The sequence below is a fragment of the Maylandia zebra genome, linkage group LG1 (assembly GCF_041146795.1).
Source record: "Maylandia zebra isolate NMK-2024a linkage group LG1, Mzebra_GT3a, whole genome shotgun sequence".
Taxonomy (NCBI): Eukaryota; Metazoa; Chordata; class Actinopteri; order Cichliformes; family Cichlidae; genus Maylandia; species Maylandia zebra.
Genome location: NC_135167.1, coordinates 4,077,572 through 4,102,306, shown reverse-complemented (window position 1 = coordinate 4,102,306; position 24,735 = coordinate 4,077,572). Strand labels below are relative to the sequence as shown.

At 42.0% G+C, this 24,735-nt stretch overlaps 1 protein-coding gene across 1 annotated transcript in view; it reads left to right on the top strand.

The window, feature by feature from the left end:
- LOC101467318 (neural-cadherin) overlaps positions 1 to 24,735 on the top strand; it is a 344,359-nt gene that overhangs the window by 217,552 nt on the left and 102,072 nt on the right. The window contains exon 26 of the mRNA XM_076888121.1: positions 5,602 to 5,879. Coding sequence (XP_076744236.1) covers positions 5,602 to 5,879 — 278 coding nt within the window. The remainder of the gene's footprint in view (positions 1 to 5,601; positions 5,880 to 24,735) is intronic.

Here is a 24,735-nt window from a genome sequence, read left to right as displayed (position 1 = left end):
ACATGTACATTTTAAACAGTTCAGCACTAGGACTTGACTTGCTGCATCAGCCTTCCCAGTTTGTAACACCGGAGATGAGTATATTTATCCAAACAATCCACTTCTGGTTTAAAACCCTTTTTTGTGTGATGCCATTTATGGTGTCCAAAGTTTTACCTCAGCCTTGTGTAAGAATTCAAATCATTTCTGGTATGTGGGACACGGGAAGGTGAGACCTGATTTTGACCGTTGTACTGGATTATTTCTGGGCCAACCAGGAAAAGAAAATATATTATACTTCATGGTCCATGAGTATGGAAAATCCATTTAAATCCAGCTTAATTTGACTCTAACAGAAATACACAGTGTGTAGTATGCTTGTAATTCAGTACTCTGGCTATTGCACAAAAGAGAGGAAGAGGGGGGAAACAACAAAAAGAGAAAAGGAATCAGAGCTGTACTTTGTTGTGTACAGTTATATTTCTGTATTTAATCGTATATTGTATTTCTAAATTACATTTATAGAAAGGAAAGGTTGTATTAAAAAAATGCATTCCACCACTGCAGAAAAGGAGTTGGTAAAAAACAAACATTTTACTATATCACACTAATGCCCCCTGGTCGCTGGCTTCAGTCAGACCTCATTTCACGTTTCAGAAGTCTGAATGGAAGTAGGGGACCTGTGTGTGTGCATGTGTGTGTTTGAGAGAGCCTGAACCATAGACGTTGAATTGTATGCATTTCACAGCACAGAGAGCTGAACTGGTGTCCTCGGAGGGAAAGATGAGCTAGTTTGGATTTGCATGTGTGTGTCTGTCAGGGAGAAAACCGTGAGAATCCAGCTGTGGTCCCGGTGGTCAGCTCAGGTCATTCGCCACACTCAGCCCTCAGCCACGTTCTTTTCAGTTAACCTCTTGTTGTTTCACGTGACTATCAAAGGATGGAAAGATTTGCAAGTGTACTAATAAGTTTCCAGGATGAGGAAAGCAGAGAGGGAGAGAAAGATGTGTAAGTGGTGAGGTAGCCGGGGCTTTCAGGTGTGATTTGTGAGGAGAGCGCGGAGCTTTTCATCTGAATTCAGCCAGGTTCTCTGGAGAAGACATTGATCAGAATGAGATGTGAAGCGTGGCGAGAGAGGATGAACGAGAGTCGGAGAGATTGGGGAGGGTGGGGGAGATTGTGAGGGGGTGGAGCTGGATGAGAAAGAAAGAGGGAAAGGAGGGGGGGTGTAGAAGATGAAGCAGTTCTTATTATTAATGTTCTCAATTCTCCTGTAATGCCTCAGAAGTAGGAGGGTTTTTAAAAAAAAAAAAGTCTTTATACCCTCTCTATTTCTGCTTGCTCTACCTCCATAATGGAAGTTATCCGTCAGTGTTTTCAATCCATCACGCTCTACTTGACTGCTAATGATACTACACTGGTTTTTGACTTTTTAAAAAAAATCATCGGTATGGTGCTCAGATACCAAGGTTCATGTTGTCATTATAGTAATGTGGCCCCGAGGGCAGGGGAGAGGACTGAGGGAACTTCTTAATGCAGTGGAACAATAGTCCAAGGAACAATAGATCCCTTTGGTCCTTTATTCCTTGCTATACACACTGTTCTGCCTTTGAAATTCAGTGCATGTCTCAATGGAGACCAGATACAAAAGATGGAGCACGCTCATGTCTGTGCAGCCATTTAGGCTCCTGGGGATGCAAACTCCAATGGAGAGTACAGTAGTGTTCTTTTAAAATAAATGTCTTTCAAAGTAAAATGATTTAGAAAAGAATGACAGATCGGCGCACGCTGCAATATTTCTTATTTATGTATAAATAAGAAATATTGGATGAGAGAGAGGGAAACATCAAATCTCTTCTTCTTTTGTGAGTATTTTGAAATGCCTTGTTGGTGTGCCAGAGTAACAAGAAATACTAGAATGAGCAAAGCCCTCCATCTGGTGCCGCTGAATAGGACGAGACCAATGTAGTGATTTCCTGCACACATGGCTGTGTAAGACGCTAGCAGACAAAAATTATTATAAAGTTATTTTCAGCTCACCCACTGCTTTAAGAACCAACTGACAGCCAGCATGACTCTGACTCCACCGCAAAGCACCTTATCCCCAGATATCTTACTCCTCCTCATACTCCCTGTGTCTGGCATTCCCCTCTCCATTGTACCCCTTTCTCTCCTTTCCCTGCGGCATAGTCTGCCTCTCACAATTTGATTTATGTGCTCAGTGTGTCGCAAACACTTTTGCTAAACTGAATACATACAAACATACAGTCTCTGTCTCGCACCTCCATTTATACCGCTCTCCACCAAGTTCAAACCATGTCATCTTAACCGTTTGTAAAAATGTTTGAACATCTAAGCTGTAGAAACCAGCACATGTAGTTCTCTTATGCAGGTCACGTTTCAGTCTACTGCAAAGGATGACGTTTGCCCTCCAGTTCCAGCAAATATTCAAGACAATTAGAACTTTTTAGCAGCTACACTCAAAAACGTTCGCCCCTGCTGGATTCCATTACGATGTCACAATGGTACACAGTACACAGCAGATGCCGTTTTGTTCAATCCGAGTTGCATGCTGTGTTTCAGATATATTCACTCGAAAGTTTTCCTTTAAAGCCAGGCTGCTATTTTTATTTAGCCTTAACAAGGTGCTGCACATCGCTCAACATAAACATACAAATGGATATTGTACACTTAAAATTTGAGAGTGTGCCTGGAGGAAAACAACACTGGAACCATTGATAAGTTCAGCTTTAATATATTTGCTACATGCCAACAGGTTAATTAAAAACATTTCCTCATGTTGATTAAAAAACCTGCATAATGTTTCCTGCAAACCAAATGAGCTTTTGCACATTTTGTATATAGAAATTACATTTCTTATATGATTTCCTGGCAGATAGATAGGGTTGCCAAACATGTTTGGCTAATAGTCTGTCATGATACAGTGCACAGTGACACAGACCAAGGGCACAGGAAATGGGATTCATGGGATATGTGTGTGATCATCTATAGGCCCCTTTTATTGAGCTCTCATGCAGCCAACCTCCTTTCAAATTAATTTGCTGTAAGAATGCATATACCTTCAGCAGCATTAGATGAGAGAAACCAATGAAGAGAAGCATTTGTGTCTGAGTTGCTATGAAGTACAAAAATTAATGACACAGGTAGTTTAAATGAAAGAAGCGAGTTTTGAATGGGAGGACATTACTGCTAATGACGTCAGATGTTATGAGACATCAGTCAGAAGTATAACTGATCCATAAAACAAAATCCTTATCAAAGTTACAGTCCCTGCAGCACCGCCTGGTTAATCAGTGCGATCGATTCACACTGACTAAAGTCCAGCCTGCCTGGAATATTGAGCATAAAGCGACCCGCGTTCATATTCAGTACCATCTACCCCCAGTATGTCTGTATGTGTGTGCTCGCCCCTCTTCATGAGCACACAAATGTGTGCACAAACTCAGTTGACCTTTGTCAGCTTTACCAGTGAAAGTCGACTCATCCAAAAGCATACAAACAACATACAGTTTCCATTTAATTTTCTTTCACATCACTTTATCAAATTGCTCAACCTGGAGAGTCATAGTTTCCCCTCTGCTTCATCACCGTTTAGCCCACTTTTCCAGGAGCCAGCGCAGAAAAATAACTCAATTACTTGAACAGCCTTCGGTAATCCGAACACATTCACACACCGAGTTTGCTCTTATCAACATTGTTCCCAACTGGTTGTGCATCCAGTCAGACATCAGATGTCCAACTTACATCTACATGAAAATGAAAAAAATAACTTGATCAGAAAATTATATATAACTACAATTATTTCACTGAAAAGATTCAATCAGGACTTTTTGGTCTAGACAGTAAACATAATACACATTGAAATACTTTAACGGGTACACAGGCTGCAGCATAATTCGATCGGTTATGGCAAAAGAGTCCAAACACTTTAACGTTAAAGCTGGTTTGGAATCAGTTCATTTTCTCTTGCAAGTCGAGGGATTTGCAGCCAGCGTGGCATAACAGATAAGCTTAATTTTACTCATCTGTTTCCAAGGAAATCAGTTTTTACATTCTTGATGTTTTTTATTTAAATTGGCACACAGCTCCACAAATACATCTAGCTGTCAATCAAAGTAGATTATCAGGTAATCAGGGTGCAGCTGAATGTATGAGACCCCTTCACTCATCTGGTGTTACACAGATTTTGCTTCCCGATTTGGGCTGACATCTAACGACTAAACTTGGGTTACATTTACCCGTGTAATTACTTTAATTACTTCTCACCTACATAATAGTAAGTTGTACTGAGAGCTAAAGTTTGTCAAACTAACTTTAAACTTTACTTCAAATTATAAATAGCTCACTTTATACAAAAGTCAGGCCAACATTATCCCACACACACACTCAAAGGATTTAGTCAAACCTGACCTCAGCCACATGTTATTCTTGAGTGTGACTGATGTGATCGTGGCTGCAGCTGCTTCATTGTGAAAGCTGTCAACACTGTCAGTACTTACCATACAATTTAAGCGCTTGGATGGGTGTGCAGAAAGTGCAAGCATATTCTCAGAAAAGTAGGCATATTCTGTGAGGAACTATTAAAGAGACCAAGTGGTGTTTCAGTATGTAGCTGTTAATGTTTTTGTGTTACATCGTAGATGGCAAAGTGCAGAGGTCTGGGTTCATTACCAGACAAAGGTCCATGTTACTCGTCTTTGTCCATTGATTCAGCCCAGTCGGCACTGTTTATGTGCGGGAAGTGGGTGAGGTTTTGTTGCCTCTCTAAAGCATCTCCTACCAGTTCATGTCTGTGCAAAGGGAAATGCACCCTGTTGTGCTATTTACAGACTCAGAAGTAGATGTCCAAAAAAAATCCATACCATTACGATGCCTGCTGTGCTTGGAGAGATAAAAGTTCGACTAAAATTTTACCCTGTGCTTTTAAAGAAGGACTCATCCAGGCTGGAGAAACTGATCAGGAGGGCTAGCTCTGTGGTCGGCATGAAGCTGGACACTCTGGTGACAGTGGCAGAGAAAAGGACATTAAAGAAACTGATGGACATTATGGACAATGCTGGGCATCCTCTGCACACGGCCATTAACAACCAGAAGAGTCTGTTCAGTGACAGGTTGCTTCTCCCAAAGACAAGAACTAACAGACTTAAAAACTCCTTTGTCCCACACGCCATCAAACTGTTTAACTCCTCCCTGGAGGGGAGAGGGAGGGGAAACAGGAGGACAAAGGAGGGGGGAACAACTAAGCTGTAGTGCCTCTTCACCTCACTGTGCAATACCTTTTGTGCAATACTTTTGTAAATAGTCAACGGTGCAATAGACTCAATACTTGAAATGTGCAATTCACTTGTATTTTTATTTTTATTCCTATTTATTCTATTTATCCCCTTTGTATATTTTATTTATATTGTCTCTGTATTTATATATATGTGTGTGTGTATAACTCTGTAACTTCTGTCGGTGCTGTGCTTTTTTGGAAATCGAATTTCCCAGAGGAACCCACCCGAGGGATTAATAAAGTTCTATCTTATCTTATCTTATCTTATCTTTACCGTGACATGACAGTCTGCCTGATAAGTGCTCTCTTTTTCTCTTTCCATCCAGCTCCAGTCTTTCCTGCAGGTCAGCGTGTTCCAGGTCCGGGTGGATGAGTGTCCCAGCTCCGAGTGTGGCGGGACAGGTGGCTGCTCCAACACTTTGAACGTGCGGGACACGCCCACAGTGGTGGATTGTGGGACTATGAGTCTTGTGTCTGTGACAGTTGAATCCACAGCGGTGTGCTCCTGCCCAGGCAGAGAACAGTCCCATCAGCCTTGTGCCACATATCCCAGAAACCCCTGCTACAACGGTGGAGTGTGCGTGGACACTCAGCATGGCTACAGGTGAGTTGTTTTCCTCTGCTTTGTTTTTAATCTTCTTTTCCTACCTCATCCCAGCTGTCATTGCAATGGTCTACGAAAGGTAGACCATTGCAATGCTCCTCATATGGGATCATTACACTGCTGGGATTTCAATCTGCAGTGTTGTATAGTCTGTAGTTTACAATATTAAGTACACTGAGATTACTGATCATGTTGAAAATTAACTTCAAAATGCAACAAATTGTTCAACCTTCACAGTTTCATTATGACACTCACAAAATCTTGTTGCTGAGTGTCCTAATGTAGCAGCATACGAACTTTAGCAGGTTGTTTTTAGTTGTTTAGAAATATGTTCAGGTTAGTAATAAATTCCCTTTAATTTCACTCATTTGCAGAATTTTGCAGAAGTAAACATGATAAATTATTACATTCATGCAGTACTTGTAAAAATCGAAATGGGCTGCACAGTGTGCACATCATTACTGACCTTATACTAGTGCAATTTTTCTCCTATCACTACATTTGTGCCTAAATATAAAGTGTAATTAGATGAAAAGCTTTTCTGACTGTGCCCTCATCCATGTCACTTAATGACCTTTATTTCTCATCAATCTCAAATTTTCGTTTAGGAAGGTGGCAAAGTGAGATGTTCACTGTCATTTGGAATAACTGGAGATGTGATTTGGAAATGAAAAAAAAACATTGTGTTTTTAAAGATTATTTTGCTGTAGAGGAGCATTTTGTTTGTTTTTGTGCATGTGTATTTTCATGATATTTTTCATATTTTGCGACCAAAAGGGTTTATTGTTATTAATTTTACCGTTCATTTTCTCCTCCAGCTCACGTCCTTATATTTGTGCAGATTTTTCACCGCTCTGTTGAAATGGAAATATTGATATAAAAACTACAGAGATAATGTCTCACTGTCTTTACAACATTTCAGAGGGGTAACAGAAAATGACTGACAGTAACAGAAAAATATTAATAATAAAAATAAAATAATAGTTAAAATTAGCATAGCTTTAGGGGAGCTATCAGGACAAAGCCCAAAAGACGTTCTTTAAATTGTATCTTATGTCTTGTTGGGTTTTGCCAACTGCTGATACACTGTGACTAATCAAGTGCAAAGAGGTTCAGTTCTTGTTGGCGATTTTTTTTAATTGCATTGTGAAAGTTAATTATTCTTTGAAAGTTAACTTCTCAGGAAGGAAGGCCACTAACTGAACTAAATAATGATAAATCAATAAGATGCTTGCATAAAACTGCATAAAACAAAAAAAAACATGGCGATGGAGGATCAGAGTCATATATATTTGTCCAGTTGCTCTGCGGTATTCTATACATCCTCCTACTTAGGGCGATCGTGGCTCAAGAGTTGGCAGTTCGTCTTGCTCCTCCCCTTTGTGAGTGTGGACGCTTCATCTCTTTGCTCTTGAATGCTTTGCTTCTTATATTGATTTTTATTGATTTTTATGCTGATTTTTTCCCTTTTTTCCGTGTGAGCTTACCTGCGATAACTTCTGGACACTTGTAGATCATTAGGACTAGAGTGTTCTTAACAGAAACAGCAACATTTTATGGTTACCTTATCCTCAGCGCTCCGTGTGTCTGTGGCCTAGACACAGCTGAAGCCTGATTACAGCGTCTGGGCACCGAGCAGCCTCAATAGCCTGGAAAGGTGCTAACCGCTAGGCTAACTAGCAACAAGATGCCTTCCCTCTCCACAGATGACTACCACAGCCTCCTGCAGAAGATTGCAGTACTGGAGACAAAAATTCATCGCTTAGAAGTAAACGTGGAGGTAAATGGACTGTGTGGAAATGAAACAACCTTGCCTTTGATTCAAAACAATGGCGATGAGCAAGCTAGTACACAGCTAAGGAGCACAGATAACATGACCAAGAAAGTAGACTCTGTGCATTATTATAAATCCTCAAGTGATAATCCCCCCTTAGACTGTCTTGGTGCAAAACCAAGACATAAATCATGTCTCCTGGAAGGGGGAGGACGTATCACAGGCAGGGCACAGCGAGCTGAAATCTCTGAAACCGACTGGCCTTCACTTCCTACGAGACAGAGAAGCTCTTCTACCCCTGTATACGGGAGGAAACAGGACTGGACAACCGTGAATAGGAAGGTTAACAACAAACCTCCAAAACAACTGAATGTGAAACTGCAGAACAGATTTGCTCCACTATCAAAGGACCCTGGATCTATATCGGACAACCATCCATCTAAAAGCAGCGAAATAAGGTCTGAAAATCTGTTGAAAAGTGAAAGGCCACAGGGAAAGCTAAAGGCTAGGCCTGAAACTCTGATTGTGGGTGACTCTGCCGTAAAGGATGTACAAAGGATGTGTGGTAAGAACACTAAAGTCCTCTGCTTTCCTAACGATATGGTCAACAACCTGAAGGAGAGAATTCTTCAAATTGCAGATGAATATCCAACTGTGACAAACATTGTTCTGCATACAGGGTCAAACGATGTGTCCAAACAACAGTCGGAGGTTCTGAAACGGGACTTTACTGGATTATTAAATACTGTAAACTCTCTGAATGCAGCTGTATTCATCAGTGGACCTGTACCGCCGGTCAGAGGAGGAGACGAGAGATTCAGCAGGTTGTTTACACTGAATAAATGGCTTATATCAGCATGTGCCGACCACTCAGTGCACTTTATCGACAACTTTAATATTTTTTGGGAACGCAGGCATCTGTTCAAAGCAAATGGATTTAATTTTAACAAGTCAGGGGTGAAACTGTTCACCTCCAACTTGTTTTATTCCATACGTCATCCATCTGTGCTTGGTGCCAAGGCTGAGATAAACGAGGAGTTATCTCATAAAGAGGAACAAACAGTACTCCAAGAACAGACAAAGCCCAGCAGAAACCTTGAGGAGGAGCTCCATTTGCCCCCACCCGGGAAGAGCCTCAGAAAGGAGAGACATCCATGGCATCTGAGGAAGAGCCTCAGAAAGGAGAGACATCTAAGGCAAGAAGAGGGGTCCCTATTTGCCTCCAACTCTCTCAACAACACCAACGACCAGGACAAGGGACCACGACCTTCCCCAGTCCCCCAAACCCCTGACAGACCATCACCCTCCTCCCCCTCCCTTTCTCCCTCCTCCCCACACCTGAAATTCACTGAGGAGATGATGGAGCGGGTCAATGCTGGGCTCAGATCTACCCCCCGTCCCAATCCCTTTTTGTCCCCCATAAACCCCCCACCAGAGCGGCCAAAGGTTCGCCATCGAGCCCCACCCTCAACAGAGCAATCGAAGTCACATTGCCCAGCCTCGCCCCCCTTAGTTCCTCCTTACCACCTTCATGCTCTGTCTCCGCAGTCTGATGCGTGATGTGTGAAGGGTCCGGGCTGTGAGGATTATGGCAGTGATGACTTTTCCCAGGAGAAGCTGGGACCCTGTTTACTAGAAGGTTTTAAAATCTCTGTACTTTTAGGTGACAGAAGGAGACATGTGGCCTGGTCAAAACACAGAGAGCTGCACTCTAAAAGATCTTTAAACATAGTAAACATACCTTGTGTGCCACAGACTGCTCCCAAACACGAGGGGACAAGTAATACCTCTAAAACACTTAAGTTGGCTTTATTAAACGTTAGATCTTTAGCTGGGAAAACATTTTTAATTAATGATTTAATCACTGAGCACAGCCTTGATTTTATGTTTTTAACTGAAACTTGGTTGGACCAAAGTAACAGTGGAGCTGTTCTCATCGAGACGACCCCTCCTAACTACAGTTTTATCAGTGAGGCCAGGGTGAGCAGGAGAGGAGGGGGGGTTGCTGTCTTATTTAATGAATCATTTCAATGTAAGCAGCTATCTCCTGGAAGTTTTCAGTCTTTTGAATATGTGGCTTTGCAGCTGAAGGCCCCATCCAAAGTTGTGTTTCTTAATGTTTACAGGCCTCCCAAATACTGCACAGACTTTTTTAATGACCTCAGTGAACTGCTGTCTGTGATCTGTGTTGATTTTGACTGTGTAATTATTGCTGGGGATTTTAACATTCATGTGGACAACCCTCAGGACAAAGGGACTAAAGACCTGAGTAACACTCTGGGCAACTTTGGGCTGACTCAGCATGTAACAGAGGCCACACATAATAGAGGACACACTCTTGACCTACTGATCTCCAAAGGCCTGAGCATTTCAAAGGTTACTGTGTCTGATGTGGGCCTGTCTGATCATTACTGTGTTTTCTTTGAAAGTAAAATCTCAGCCCACACAAATATATCAACAACAGTGATCACAAAACGGTGTATAACTGAACACAGTAGTGCAATTTTTAACCAGGTCTTCCCATTAACACCTGACCTGCCCAGAGGGTCAGTCAATGAGCTCGTCAATAGCTTCAATGCTAACATGTTAAATGTAATGGACACTATTGCTCCCATTAAGGTGAAGGTTATCTCTGGAAGGAAAAAGTCTCCATGAAGAAACTCCACACTGGTGAAAAATGAAAAAAGAGAGTGTAGGAAAGCTGAGCGCAGATGGAGAAAAACAAACCTCCAGGTTCATTATGACATCTATAAAGAGAAACTTCACAATTATAATTTACAACTGAGGAATGCAAGGAGGTCCTACTTCTCTGACATCATCACTAAAAACAGCCATAATGCTCGGGTCTTATTTTCTACAGTTGACAGGCTAACAAACCCTCCTGTGTCAGTGGCAGCTGAACTTCATTCGACCATGGCCTGCAATGACTTTGCCAAATTCTTCACTGAAAAAATCCAAAAAATTAGACAAGCAATTGGTACATCAACAGCAGATCCAGGATATGTACTGTGTCCACCAAAAAACTGTTTAAACACCATGAAACAGTTTCAACCTATTAACAGCAAAGACCTGGAGGACATCTTAGGTCAACTGAACTCCTCCTCCTGCTGTTTAGATGTCCTGCCAACAAGTTTTTTCAAAAAGGTCTCAAAGACTTTAGAGTCAGACCTGTTACAGATCGTCAACTTTTCTTTATTATCAGGTGTGTTTCCAGAATCACTAAAAACTGCTGTAATCAAACCTATACTGAAAAAGGACAATCTTGACAAGACACAAATGAACAACTACAGGCCGATCTCAAATCTCCCGTTTTTAAGTAAGATCATTGAAAAAGCAGTTTCTCAACAGCTCAATTACTTCTTAAAACAGAATAACTGCTACGATGCCTTCCAGTCAGGTTTTAGACAGAACCACAGCACTGAAACCGCTCTGACCAAAGTGTTTAATGACATATGTCTGAATACAGACAGTGGAAAAATGTCAGTCTTAGTTTTACTGGATCTCAGTGCAGCATTTGATACAGTTGACCACAACATATTACTCAAACGACTGGAGAACTGGACAGGTCTTTCAGGAACTGTACTAAACTGGTTCAAAACATACGTAGAAAACAGGAAATACTTTGTATCAATAGGTAACTTCACATCTGAGCAGACAAGTATCACATGTGGAGTTCCCCAAGGTTCCATCTTGGGACCCCTTCTGTTTAACATCTACATGCTCCCACTGGCACAGATTATAAACAACAACAAAATAAACTATCACAGCTATGCAGATGACACACAAATATATATCACAATGTCACCAGGAGACCGAGGCCCTGTACAGGCTCTTGGTAAATGCATTGAGGAAATCAATGACTGGTTGTGCCACAATTTTCTCCAGCTAAACAAAAACAAAACTGAAGTAATAGTCTTTGGCGCCAAAGAAAAACGATTACAGGTCACCAGAGAACTTCAATCTATACATCTAAAAACCACAAACCAGGCGAGAAATTTGGGTGTAGTGATGGATGCAGACCTAAACTTAGAAAAACACATTAAGACAATAACAAAGTCAGCTTACTATCACCTTAAGAATATTTCAAGGATAAAAGATCTGATGTCTCAACAGGACCTGGAAAAACTAGTCCATGCATTCATCTTTAGTAGGCTTGATTACTGTAACAGCATCTTTACAGGTCTACCTAAAAAATCAGTCAGACAACTACAGCTCATTCAGAACTCTGCTGCTCGAGTCCTCACTAAGACCAAAAAAGTGGACCACATCAGTCCAGCTCTGAGGTCCTTACACTGGCTGCCTGTCCGTCAGAGGATAGACTTTAAAGTTCTGATGCTGGCCTATAAAGCTCTGAATGGTTTAGGACCAAAATACATCAATGACCTCCTGACCCAGTATGAACCATCCAGATCCCTCAGGTCATCTGGATCCGGTCTTTTATCAGTTCCCAGAGTCAGAACCAGACACGGAGAAGCTGCATTCAGCTTTTATGCTCCTTATATCTGGAACAAACTCCCAGAAAGCCTCAGATCAGCTGAAACACTCAGTTTATTTAAATCCAGGTTGAAGACTCACCTGTTCTCAGCTGCATTTGAATAAAGCACCAAATCCACACTTTAAGCTTAAATTTCAAAACTTACATTTAACTACTGATTTTATCTACTGTTCTGATTTTATCTGTTTTGATTTTATATACTGTTTTGTTTGTTTGTTTGTTTGTTTGTTAATTAGTTAGTTAGTTTATTTGCTTGTTTTAATCAATTTTAAATCATGCTTTTTATTTGTTCTTGTTTCTAATGTCTCTGTAAAGCACTTTGAATCACCTTGTTGTTGAATTGTGCTATACAAATAAACTTGCCTTGCCTTGCCTTGTAATCGGAAGGTTGCCGGTTCGAGCCCCGGCTCGGACAGTTTCGGTCATTGTGTCCTTGGGCAAGACACTTCACCTGCCACCTACTGGTGATGGTCAGAGGGGCCGATGGCGCGACATGGCAGCCTCGCCTCTGTCAGTCTGCCCCAGGGCAGCTGTGGCTACAACTGTAGCTGCCTCCACCAGTGTGTGAGAGTGAATGAATAGTGGAATTGTAAAAGCGCTTTGAGGGTTTCAAAAAGCGCTATATAAATGCAATCCATTATTATTATTACATCCTCCTACTTGCTATATAGGCCAAACATCCTACTTATGATCTCAGAACAAGAGGACAAACAGGTTCTGGGTAAATGGTTTACCTGGTTGTTTTGATTCTGACAGTTTTCAGTCTTGTGGATTGAGGGAAATGGTGAAAAATCTTGTGCCCCTGTTTTGATGGACCAATGTTGTAAACTTCAGCAAGGAGACTTAAAGATGTAAATATTGAAACCAGCGCACAAATTGGTAGTGTCATTTTAAAAACTGATTTTTTACACGTAAATAATGCATTCAGGGGGAACTTTAGCAGCTGTGGTATATCACACCTGGGTATGCTATGTATTTATGTCAGGATGGGTTATATTAGAGACTAACTAACCACATGTGATTCACTGTGTAATTTTTTTTTAACAGGTCAAACTCTATGGCATAGGTTGTGCGGAGGTTTTGGACACACAAGCATCGAGACCTAACGCATTGTTGGTTCTGGTCTTTGAATTTGATGTTTGTTCGTTTTGTTTTTCGTTTTTTTGATCATCCCTTTCTTTAAAGCATAAAAAACTAAAGTAAAATTTCTACTGATTGGACCGTCATTATGAAGAGCTCGCATTATAAACTTTAAAGTTATCGTTTGACAGATAAGGTCGGGTCACATTGTACTTCCATGTGATTTTCAGTGACATCACAACAATGATTCTTCCAAGCATGAACTATTGGAAAGGCATTCAAGAATGACTAATCTCAGAAAATTAGAAATGCGATCACATGGCTAATACACAGGTGTGGTTGTAAGCCTCTCCACTGCTTTGCTAATCCCCCTGCTTGTTGAGGGTCAGCCTGGAGAGCAGACATCGCAGATATAAAGAAATCCCAAGCATCTCGGGTTGTCATTGAAAAGCGAGTGCACCGCAAGTAAGCCTGTTCTGAGGTTTGAATGCTCTCTCCTGGCATTGAGATCAGTCAACATCTTGTAGGGTTGGTTTATTTTTTGCCAAGGTTTTACTTCTGCCAGACATGAAGAAGTCCCAGTGCTGCAGCTTTTCTACTACCTGAACTACAGACTAAATAAGTTGTAGAGTGTGGGATGTATGGCAGGAAGTCAGGTTCCAGTTTGGCTGCTGTCTTGTCTACAAAGAAGTTGAAATGCCAAGAGAAAGACAGTGATCACTTATTACATTCAGTCAGCATAAAATCAGTAACTGATTAATTTCCAGCTTTCAGTGATGTCTTGCCACAGTGCAAGAAAACAAGAGCTTTTATGAGGGGAGAAGATGGAAGCTGGATGGAAATTAAAGGCTTGATAATAGCCTATAAACATATGCTTTTGAGACTGTGATGGAGAGATGAAGGCAGAGCTCCTGTGGTGTGTGTATAACTACATTCACTCATTCAGTCCTGACTTTAGACGCTAAATCGCAAAGGACGGTGATTAAAAATGTAAAGGAAATTATCATATCAAAATAAACGCCTTGCCCGGTGCCACAGAAGGAAATCTTTATTTTTGCACAATGGCAGCAAATGTTCCAATAATCCCATAACTCCTGAGCTCTTAATTTAAACTCCCAGCCCTTTTCTCACTGAATTTCCCCATTAAGAGTGTGCTGTTCCTCACTGGTGGGTAGCAACAGTAGGTCATGCTGAATTAAAATGAATTTGCACATAGTATTTTTATTCATGCTAAAGGGAATTCTTGAACCTTGTAACAGCTGTTAGAACTAACATACATCTGCTGGAGGAATTTTAATTTTGAGTGGGTATGTGTTGGCAGGGTTGCCAACAGCAGCTACAGTACGAGGCAAAGAGACTTACACCGGGCATGTTTGAGGCCTTTCATTTCCTTGACCTTAATTTCTCATCTACCAGTTTGAATCTATTCTGTAATATTTTGTTATTTTTGTTATTTTTACATCATTGTTGTGGTTCTTTCTACATGCGCCAACCAGCGTGCAGCCTGTTACAGTCGCTCCTGCTTTTCTCTTAGTTTAGCTCTTTTTTCTTACGTATTCTTTTTTTTTTCTGACTTGTATTTTCCTCCGTTTTCTATCTCTTACTCAATCATGTGGATTGAGAGAGTTTTTGTTCTTCTGGTGGCCGTGGAACTGTTACTTTTATCATGGAACGGGACCGCGGCACATCTCCTACACGCACGGATTGTTTACTCCAGAGATCAGCTGATCGCCCTGATGCCGGCCGGTTTGCTGGCCAGGCCCGCAGAAGTACCAGCTGAAATTTGGAGGAAAACACATCGGGGATGCAGAGGTCAAGGACAGAAGAGAAGAAAAAAGGTGACGGTGAGACAGCGGAGGCTCGAAGCGAGGAGGAGGTTTAAACCGTGTCTGCCGTCTATCGTGATGGGAAATGTGCGATCGTTGGCAAGTAAAATCGACGAGCTCTCAGCACTGGTACGGAGTCAGAGGGAATACCGAGAGTGTAGCCTGATGTGTTTCACCGAATCATGGCTGCACCAGGTCATTCCCGATGAGAATGCTTCCGTGGAAGGCTTCCACACTGTTCGGGCGGACAGGGACAGCATCGCTAGCGGTAAGCGGAAAGGAGGTGGGCTTGCTGTTTTAGTTAACAACCGGTGGTGTAACCCTGCCAACATAACAATCAAAGAAAGGATTTGTTGCCCGGACACTGAACTGTGTGCTGTTGGACTCAGGCCGTATTATTTACCCAGGGAATTCTCTCACGTCATCTTGGTGGCTGTTTATGTTCCCCCCTCTGCTAACCCCACAGCTGCATGTGACACTATCCACTCTGCCATAGCTCGGCTACAGACTCAGCACCCGAGTGCCTTTATTGTGATCTCGGGTGACTTCAACCATGTATCACTGGACAATACACTACCAACATTCAAACAATATGTGGACTGTCCCACCAGGGGAGAGAAAACTTTAGACTTACTGTATGCTAACGTCAAGGATGCATACAGCTCCTCCTCCCTCCCCCCACTTGGTAGGTCAGATCATAACCTGATTCACCTCACCCCCCGCTATGTGCCAATTGTGAGGAGGGAACCTGTGACCACCAGGACTGTTAGGAGGTGGTCAGAGGAGGCAATAGCGGAACTACAGGGCTGTTTCGAGGTGACCGACTGGGAAACACTCTGTGAGCCTCACGCCGAGGACATCAATGGGCTTACTGAGTGTATCACAGACTACATAACTTTCTGCACCGACTCCATTGTTCCAGCTCAGACTGTTCATTGTTACCCAAATAACAAGCCGTGGGTGACTAAGGACATCAAAGCCCTCCTCAACAACAAGAAGAGGGCTTTCAGAGGGGGCAACAAAGAGGAGGTGAGGAAGATCCAGGTGTTACTAAAGGACAAGATCAGAGAGGCTAAGGACAATTACAGGAGGAAGCTGGAGTGGAAACTCCAGCAGAACAGCATGAGAGAGGTGTGGAGGGGCATGAAGACCATCACTGGATTCAGGCCAACCAACAGCAGGGGAGCTGAGGGAGGTGAGAATAGAGCCGACGAGTTGAATCTGTTTTTCAATAGATTCGACACCACAGTGTCTGCTCCCACCCCCACAACCTCACCTGCAGTCAGCCTGGAATCCAGAGCCACACCACTGTGCCAGCCTCTCTCTTCACATGTTGCCTCCTGTGAGATTCCTGACACCCCTCCCCCACCCATCACCTTCACTCAATACCAGGTTGAGATGCAAATGAGGAGACTTCACTCAGGCAAGTCTGCTGGACCAGACGGAGTGAGTCCCCTTGTCCTCAAGGCCTGTGCCCCCCAGCTGTGTGGAGTCTTTCATAAACTGTTTATGCTGAGTCTGAGTCTGCAGAGGGTCCCGGTGATGTGGAAGACATCATGCCTCGTCCCTGTACCAAAGACGCCTCGTCCCAGTGGCCCCCAGGATTACAGGCCCGTGGCACTGACCTCCCACATCATGAAGACCCTGGAAAGGCTCATCCTGGACCAGCTGCGACCCATAGTAAGACCACATCTGGATCCCCTTCAGTTCGCTTATCAGCCTCGTCTCGGAACAGAGGACGCCATCATCTACCTGCTCAATCGTGTCTACACCCATCTGGACCAGCCGGCGAGCACTGTGAGGGTCATGTTTTTTGACTTTTCCAGTGCTTTCAACACCATCAGGCCGACCCTCCTGGGTGATAATAAGTTAGCAGCGATGCAGGTGGATGCTTCTCTGGTGTCCTGGATTGTTGATTACCTGACAGGAAGACCACAATATGTACGTCTCCCACAGTGTGTGTCTGACAAGGTGATCAGCAACACAGGGGCACCACAGGGGACTGTCCTCTCCCCCTTCCTCTTCACCCTCTACACCACAGACTTCAGCCACTGCACAGAGACCTGCCATCTTCAGAAGTTTTCTGATGACTCTGCGGTGGTTGGATGCATCAGCAGGGATGATGAGACAGAGTACCGGGCTGTGGTCGACTCCTTTGTCACGTGGTGTGAGCAGAATCATCTGCAGCTCAACGTGGCAAAGACCAAGGAACTGATCGTGGACTTCAGGAAGACCAGGAAACACTTGACCCCTGTTTCAATCCAGGGGGTCAGTGTTGACATTGTGGAGGACTATAAATACCTTGGAGTACACATTGACAATAAACTGGACTGGGCTAAAAACACCACAGCACTTTACAGGAAGGGCCAGAGTCGTCTCTATTTTTTGAGGCGACTGAGGTCCTTCAACATCTGCCAGAAAATGCTGAGGATTTTCTATGAGTCTGTGGTGGCCAGTGCGATCCTCTATGCTGTTGCATGCTGGGGGAGCAGGCTGAGGGTCGCAGATGCCAACAGACTTAATAAACTGATCCGTAAGGCCAGCAATGTTGTGGGGATGGAGCTGGACTCCCTCAAGGTGGTGTCGGAGAGGCGGATGCTGTCCAAGATAAAGACAATGTTGGATAACACCTCCCACCCACTCCATGACATGTTGGTCAGTCACAGGAGCTCGTTCAGTGAGAGACTGAGATTACCGAAAAGCACCACTGAACGACACAGGAAATCATTCCTGCCTGTGGCCATCTCCCTGTACAACGCATCCACTTAACACACTGTTTGCTGCTACAACTACACACGTTTCTTTTCCAAATATTTATTTATAAGTGACTTATGTATGTATGTATGTATATATATGTATATATTGTACTATTCTTAGTTAGCGTATTGTCTGTCTTGTCTTAATGTTGGTTTAAAATGGAGCACTGTAACAAAAAATAATTTCCCCCAGGGATCAATAAAGTATTCTGATTCTGATTCTGATTCTGATGTAGTTGTTTCTGTGACTGAAAAGCGTGCTTCATTGGGCCGAGATGAGGTGACTGGCTTGATCATCGAAGAATATCCCTTTTCTTTGCCTTGAGAAACTCTTGGGTTGCTTTTGCAGTATCTTTTGGCTCATTATACATTTGCACATCGTCAGATCAGTTTGGCAGCATTTGGCCCAATCTAAGCAGAGACTACAGCTCAGTACACTTCAGAAACTATCCAGCTACCATCAGCAGTTACACCATCAGTACAAACTAGTGACATAGTTCACTGGCAGCCATGTTTGACAGATGATGTGGTATGTTTAAAATCATGAGCATTTGCTTATTCCATCATTCTGGTACAACTTCATCTTAGTTTCTTCTTAACAAATGTTTTGTTAGAGCTGAGCAGCACATGTTTTCTGGTCTAATCTGCCTTCCTTCTTGACTGTAACGAGTGGTTTGCACCTTTTTGTGAGCCCTCTGTATTTCCATTCGTGAAGACGTGTCTTAAATTCTAGACTTTGACAATGATATAGTTACGTCTTCGAGCGTGTAATTAACTTGGCTAGATGTTGTAGAGAGTTTTCCTGAGCAAAGCGATCGTCCACTTTTCTTGTTCTGTAGTCTTCCAGACTTAAGATGTTGCTGAGTTGCTCAGTCCGTTCCTTCTTTTTAAGAATGTAATAGATTTTATTTTGACGCTCCTAAAGCTCTTACTCTCGCTTTGATAGGTTTAATTGGTTTTTTCAGCCTAATGACAGCCTCGTTCATTTGCATTGACCTCTCTTTGGGCCTCATATTGACAGTTCTGGTGAACGGTTGCCAAATGCAAGTTCAACATTTAACATCAACTTCAGGTCTTTTGTCATCTTAATTTGTTATGGATTAACAAGAGAACCAACCTCACTTAGCCATAAATCTCCTTTTCAGTCAATTGTGGGGGCCGAGTATAAAAATGTCTGTTTTCCTTAACAGTTGACACAAAATTTGTGTTGAATTCCTTGAATTTAAGCTGAAAGTCTTCAGTCACATCTTGATTATCAACTGTGGAGCTCAACCACAACCAGATCTCACTTTGGCCCAGGTGGACCTTGTCTGTCAAAACTATAATATTAGTGTTTTTCCTAAACATGCTTAGCGATTATGTGGTATATGCAGAGAAAAATGTTATATAGACTAAGGTGGATGTGAAAAGTGATCTAGATTGTTAGAACTCTGTTGTTTTTGACTGCTCCCTAATTGGTGGGGCATCATGCTGTTACCTGGGTACTACACCACGGAGCTTAAGTGGAGCAACGAACAATGATGTGTCAAGGTTTCTTGTTAATTAAGCAAAGTCTGTGAACTCGTTCAGGCTGGCAACTCTGCCAAACACACTAATATTCCTCACTCTTCATGTCATATGTCAAGCACACCCCTCCCACCTTGCATCGCTGCCTGCTGTTTCAACCCCTCCACTACCCCAACACCCACTTGTACCTTCCAGAGGGGATATTTACTCATCATTCCCCCAATTTATATGGACTATATTTGCAGTGAGTGATGAGCTCAGAGCTTTTACAGCAAACTCAAACTGCATCCTCCTGCTCTAATAATTAGTTATCTAAAACACGAGTTGTCTGAGTGAACTGTTATTGCTGATGTGCTACCCAATTTGCTATCAGTGATTCTTTGGCAGAAAAATAATCTCTACCAACACTTCACTTTTACATTGCAGAGCACGATTAAGGCATATTAGCCTGTCAAAACCTTCCTTGATGGCTCTGCCATGTGATCAGGTACAAGACTACAGTTTTTCTAAAAGTTTTGCTCTCTTTATCCGTGCTTTCAGCCTGCTTTAAGCAATCACACTGTATTGAACTGCTCATTTTCTCTAAATATTCATACGCTTCCCACACACTTTCTAAATATCCTGCTATATTCTTGGGTTTAAAGAATTTGAGTGAAAAGGACTTGGGACAGCAGGAGACAGTTTGACAATTTCGACTACACAAAATAACCTTATTAGCACCAAAAGGCTCCAACATGACGCTCTAGTCTGTATGTGTCTGTCTTGCTTGCGGCAACAGTTCAACACTTGAATGACTGCTGCATTCATCCTTTCATACAAATGTCAGCGCCCAGCTATACAGCATCTAATTTTGCATACGGGCACTCACAGCAACAGCAAAATGGAAATCATCCAGACTTGAGCACGAGTAGCAATTGGAGTAAGACAGGAAATGATGTGAAAATGGAGCAATGGTTTTCTGTTTTGACGTGTTGACAGGGAAGCCACTGTCATGGGATGACACCACAATGTCAAGCAGATGTACAAGGGATAAGGTGATGGGAGATTGCTTGAAATTCCATCTGTCTGGGTGAGATAAATCTTCCACACCTTCTGTTCCATAACTGTTAAGATGGGTCAGAATCAGAGGACAAATTTCCCCATGAGGAATATTAAAATATACCTCAAATGAAACCCTGGGTGAATGCGTGGACATCTTAAGAATTTAGAGTTCATTAAACTGCCTTTCTCTTATCAGAAGGTTTTATAATATGACCATTTAATCCAAAGCCCGAGTATGTGACAATAAAAAACAACTAACCCACACTGAATATACTTGAGCTTGAGTTTTTCAAATATAGAATCACTTTCTCAAATTTAGCATAAACCGCCATGTTTTGCTACATTTTGGTTAATAATATTTCGTTTATACTACTTCCCTACATGTTTAGAGGTTTAGCTATGTGGCCTTTCCCCAAGCCACAAGAAAAAACGATTTTCAGAGTATTTTTGCGGAGCACCAGCTCCTGTGTGCTCCTGCATTGCTTGCCGTTATAAATAGAAACAAACCTTTCACAACCTCCTGCTAGATGAAAGATCTTGCATGTTAGCTGTCACATGCTGCCAGTTCTTGTTTCGAATCCCCAGCAAACAAGTGAACTGAAGGAGAGGGTCTTCATTAGCATAAATCACTCTGTAAACAAGGCCAAAAGCAGGGCGAGAACATTTCAGCAAATCCTTTCAACTACAAACACCGATGACGAAATAAGCTCGTTGGTGCGTCTGTGGTAGAAGAAACATGATGACCCTGTTTAAACTTCAAGTAATTCAGCCTGATGCCGTGCGTAGCCTCAGACTCGACTCTTTAATGGTGGAAGTGAAGAGCTATGTGCAACCAATTAAATACAACACCAGTGTGTGCCTAAGATTTTATCACTGTCTCAACTGTGCCTCCGTGCAGACTTTGAGTTTTGTGATGAAATTAGCAGTCAGTTCGCGCTGTTGACCTCTGTAATGGTTAGATGTTAACAAAATAAGTCACATCTAATTGTTTATCAAGGGTTAAAATGATGTCAGCAGCAGACTCCTCCTGGCACATGCTTGTTGTGTTACCATATTCCACAAGCAAAGGTGCAGCACATCAGAAAGGATAATGAATGTTGCGCTTCAGTGTGTTTTTTATTCACTATGCTGGAGTGATAATTAGGAGCAGGAATTTCCAGCAAAAATACTATACACTTTTAATTCATTGTTGCTATTCTTCAAAAGTCACATCCATCCATCTTCTCTGGCTTACTCGAAGTTGAATTATAGTAGTAAGAAATAATCAGGATATTTCCGATGTCTATTTGACCAGCAGGTCCTCGTGTATGATCCAGAGTGGATTCCAGGTGGGGTGAGATTAATAATCATGGCAACAAGTAGTAGGTGTACACCAGGATCTCCTCCAAGTTGGGTGCATTCGGAAACTCTCCAGGAGAAATGCACAACCTGATCAGATGGCCAGACCACCTCAGCGGACTCTGTTTGATGGGAATGAGCAGTAGCTCTTCTCCAGGCTACTCATCGCAATGACTGGAAAATCAAACCTTTTCCGTCTGCCTCACCTCTCTGCTCACATTAGCTCACATGCATTACTGCTACACTCTTCCTGTCGCTAGTCGACAACATCCCAGAGACTCTAAAACTTTTTCTCTTCGGTCAGCAGCTCTTACCCAACTTAGTGGGAGCAGCCACAGTTTTCCAGTAGCCTCAGAGGTGAAAACTACCATTCTGACTGTTGCACACTTGGCCACAGACTTTCCTGTCGTATGCTAAAGATCATGTTTTGATGAAGCAAAGTGGAATCACGCCCATGAATATTACAAAATAAATACTTTGGTTTTAGTCTTATATAGAGAGCTTAATTCTAACAGCTGACAGTGCTCTAGAATAAAATTATAATGATCCGCAAAATAGATTACAGATGTTGCATTCTGGGTAGAATATCTGTCTTGCACACTGATGACATACATATGTGCATGCATTTGACCTTTGGACATCACATAAAACAAAACCATAGCAGCTGCTGTTACACATGTTCTCTGCTTTAGAAAAACACAACACAAATATTCAGGTACAGCCATATGAAAACACACAAATCTATGTGCTCTGAACATATGTGACGGCAGACGAACATAAAGCCTCATCACACACTCTAAGCTTTCTTGCTGTGATTTGTGGAAGTTAATTTTACCCTTCAGCTTCATTTAATTAGAAGCAGCGAGTGAAAAGGGCAGGATTTGAGTCTGGCTGGCTCGAGCCAGCATGTAATGTGGCTCACCGCTGGACCCGAGCAGGATGCCTGGCTGGATCCCTGTTAGGCGTAATCCCTGGATTACTCACATGCACACAGACACGCACACACGCTTACACAATTATTAGCTATTCCTCTCACTCTTAGTGTTAATCTAATCCACAAATAATGCTGCAACCACTCACATATGAAGAAACCTGTATTTTTACTGCTCAAACAAATAGCTTTGTCTTGTGGGTCAAAAACAATCAAATTAAGGTTTTAATCAGGTTCATTAAGAATCAAAACATTTTCTGATATTACTTTTTTAATGCCTGGCTGCAGGTATCCAATCTTTGGCCAGGTCCAAACCAAAGCATCACTGAACACTGATTTTTTTATTTGTACTGTTATCACACAGCAAGAAAGTTCCTGGTTCAGTAGCAGTTGGATATATTTTCTTTCATGCATCACTTTTGTAATATTCCAATGAGTTTCCAATCCTTTAAAATACAAACAAATGATCAATGTTGCAGAATTGCATAGATTCAAACATTAAGCATTCACTGTAATCTTTCAAAATCTCTGAAACTCAAGAGAACCTGTCTGGGAGGGTATACTGTAGGTTCCTTGAGTAATCCCGGTTCTCAGAGTAGTACCAGTGAGATGTCATGCTATGGGATATGCCTGTTTATTCCATTTAGCTCATCATCAGTCCTGATTGGCTGGTGAGTGCGATGACCAGAACAGGCAGAACCCCCACTCTTAGGTAGTTACTATGTTACTATGAAGACATTATTCAAGATAAGCACCTCTTCTCACTTTGCCCAGCAAGATTTAGTCAGTTTGATTAGTCAGACATCTCACTCGTGCTGGTCTGAGAACCGGGGTTATGCAAGTAACCTAACATTTTCATTCCTAGCATTGTTTCAGTGTCTTACTAAGAGATATGGAAATGAGACAAAAGAGACAAACAGGTCACAGCTTCTGCAAACTTAATCTTCAGATGAAGTAAAAGGAGGTGTGGAGCATGTTGTCAAGATATTAGGCATGCATGAACCAACCATCTTAGGTGCAGAGACTGGCCTGGGCTTCAGTGACACCACAGCCTGCATAAGTGCCTGAATATCACTGACATGTAGTATGCCAGAGGCGATTTAAAACACATTTCAAAACTGATTATTTGAAGCTTTAGCCATATGAGAGTCTGTCATTGTCATGGTGTATAAGACAAATAATACGGTGAAGCATAAAAGGTTCAGCTTTTCAGATTGCAATCACAATAAAAGGGTTTAAATTATTGCCCACAGATCTGGGTTTGCATTGCGTTATTCACATCAGCTGTAGATGCCAAGAAGTTCACAGCTTCTTTAGAGAGCCTATAAACATGATTTCAGTCATGTTTGAAAGCTGAACAACAACAACAAATCTTTAATTCTCACCTGATTTGCAGTCACAAAAAGTCCACCATATTTAACGTTTCATATCACATCTTCTTGCATTTTTTATTTTTTTATTTTTTTGGGCTCCCCTTCACACATATACTGTCAGAAAAAACACGTTTCCTCAAACTATCTCTTATTATTTCTTATTGTCTTCAGATGATAACCTTTGACATACTGACATGCAGTAAAATTAAGAGTTATACACGACAATTCGAGCAGTCACGAGGGGTCACTGAAAGGTTCAAGAACAGTTTTGTATTCCACAAGCTGTGAACTGTCTGAATACATATGGGATTCAGGAAGCACTCTCCACAACCATCATCAATACACCAAATGAGAAAATATCTAATGTTGTTTGTTCCTCCAGTAATGTTCCACACGTTGATTTTCCTCCTGTGTACATTTGTGTTGAAGCGTAACAGCACTGACTGCTTGATGAGCTGTGTATACCTTTTTATAGTTGTGCTTCGTTAGGCTTGTGCTTTCCCACTCTGGACATATTATGGACTTATAGAACTTTCAGTTGAGTAAACGTGCTTTACATCCAAACCTGGATACATAATTCATGTTCTATGAATAAACATACTTCAATCAAGTGTAAACAACACGTTTCCTGGTATTCTGGAGACTTTTAGACTTGGCAAAGACGACCTTTTGTAACTGTGATGCACATGTAGACTTTCTATTTGGTGTAACAGTGGATCTGTCATAAGGCTGAGGG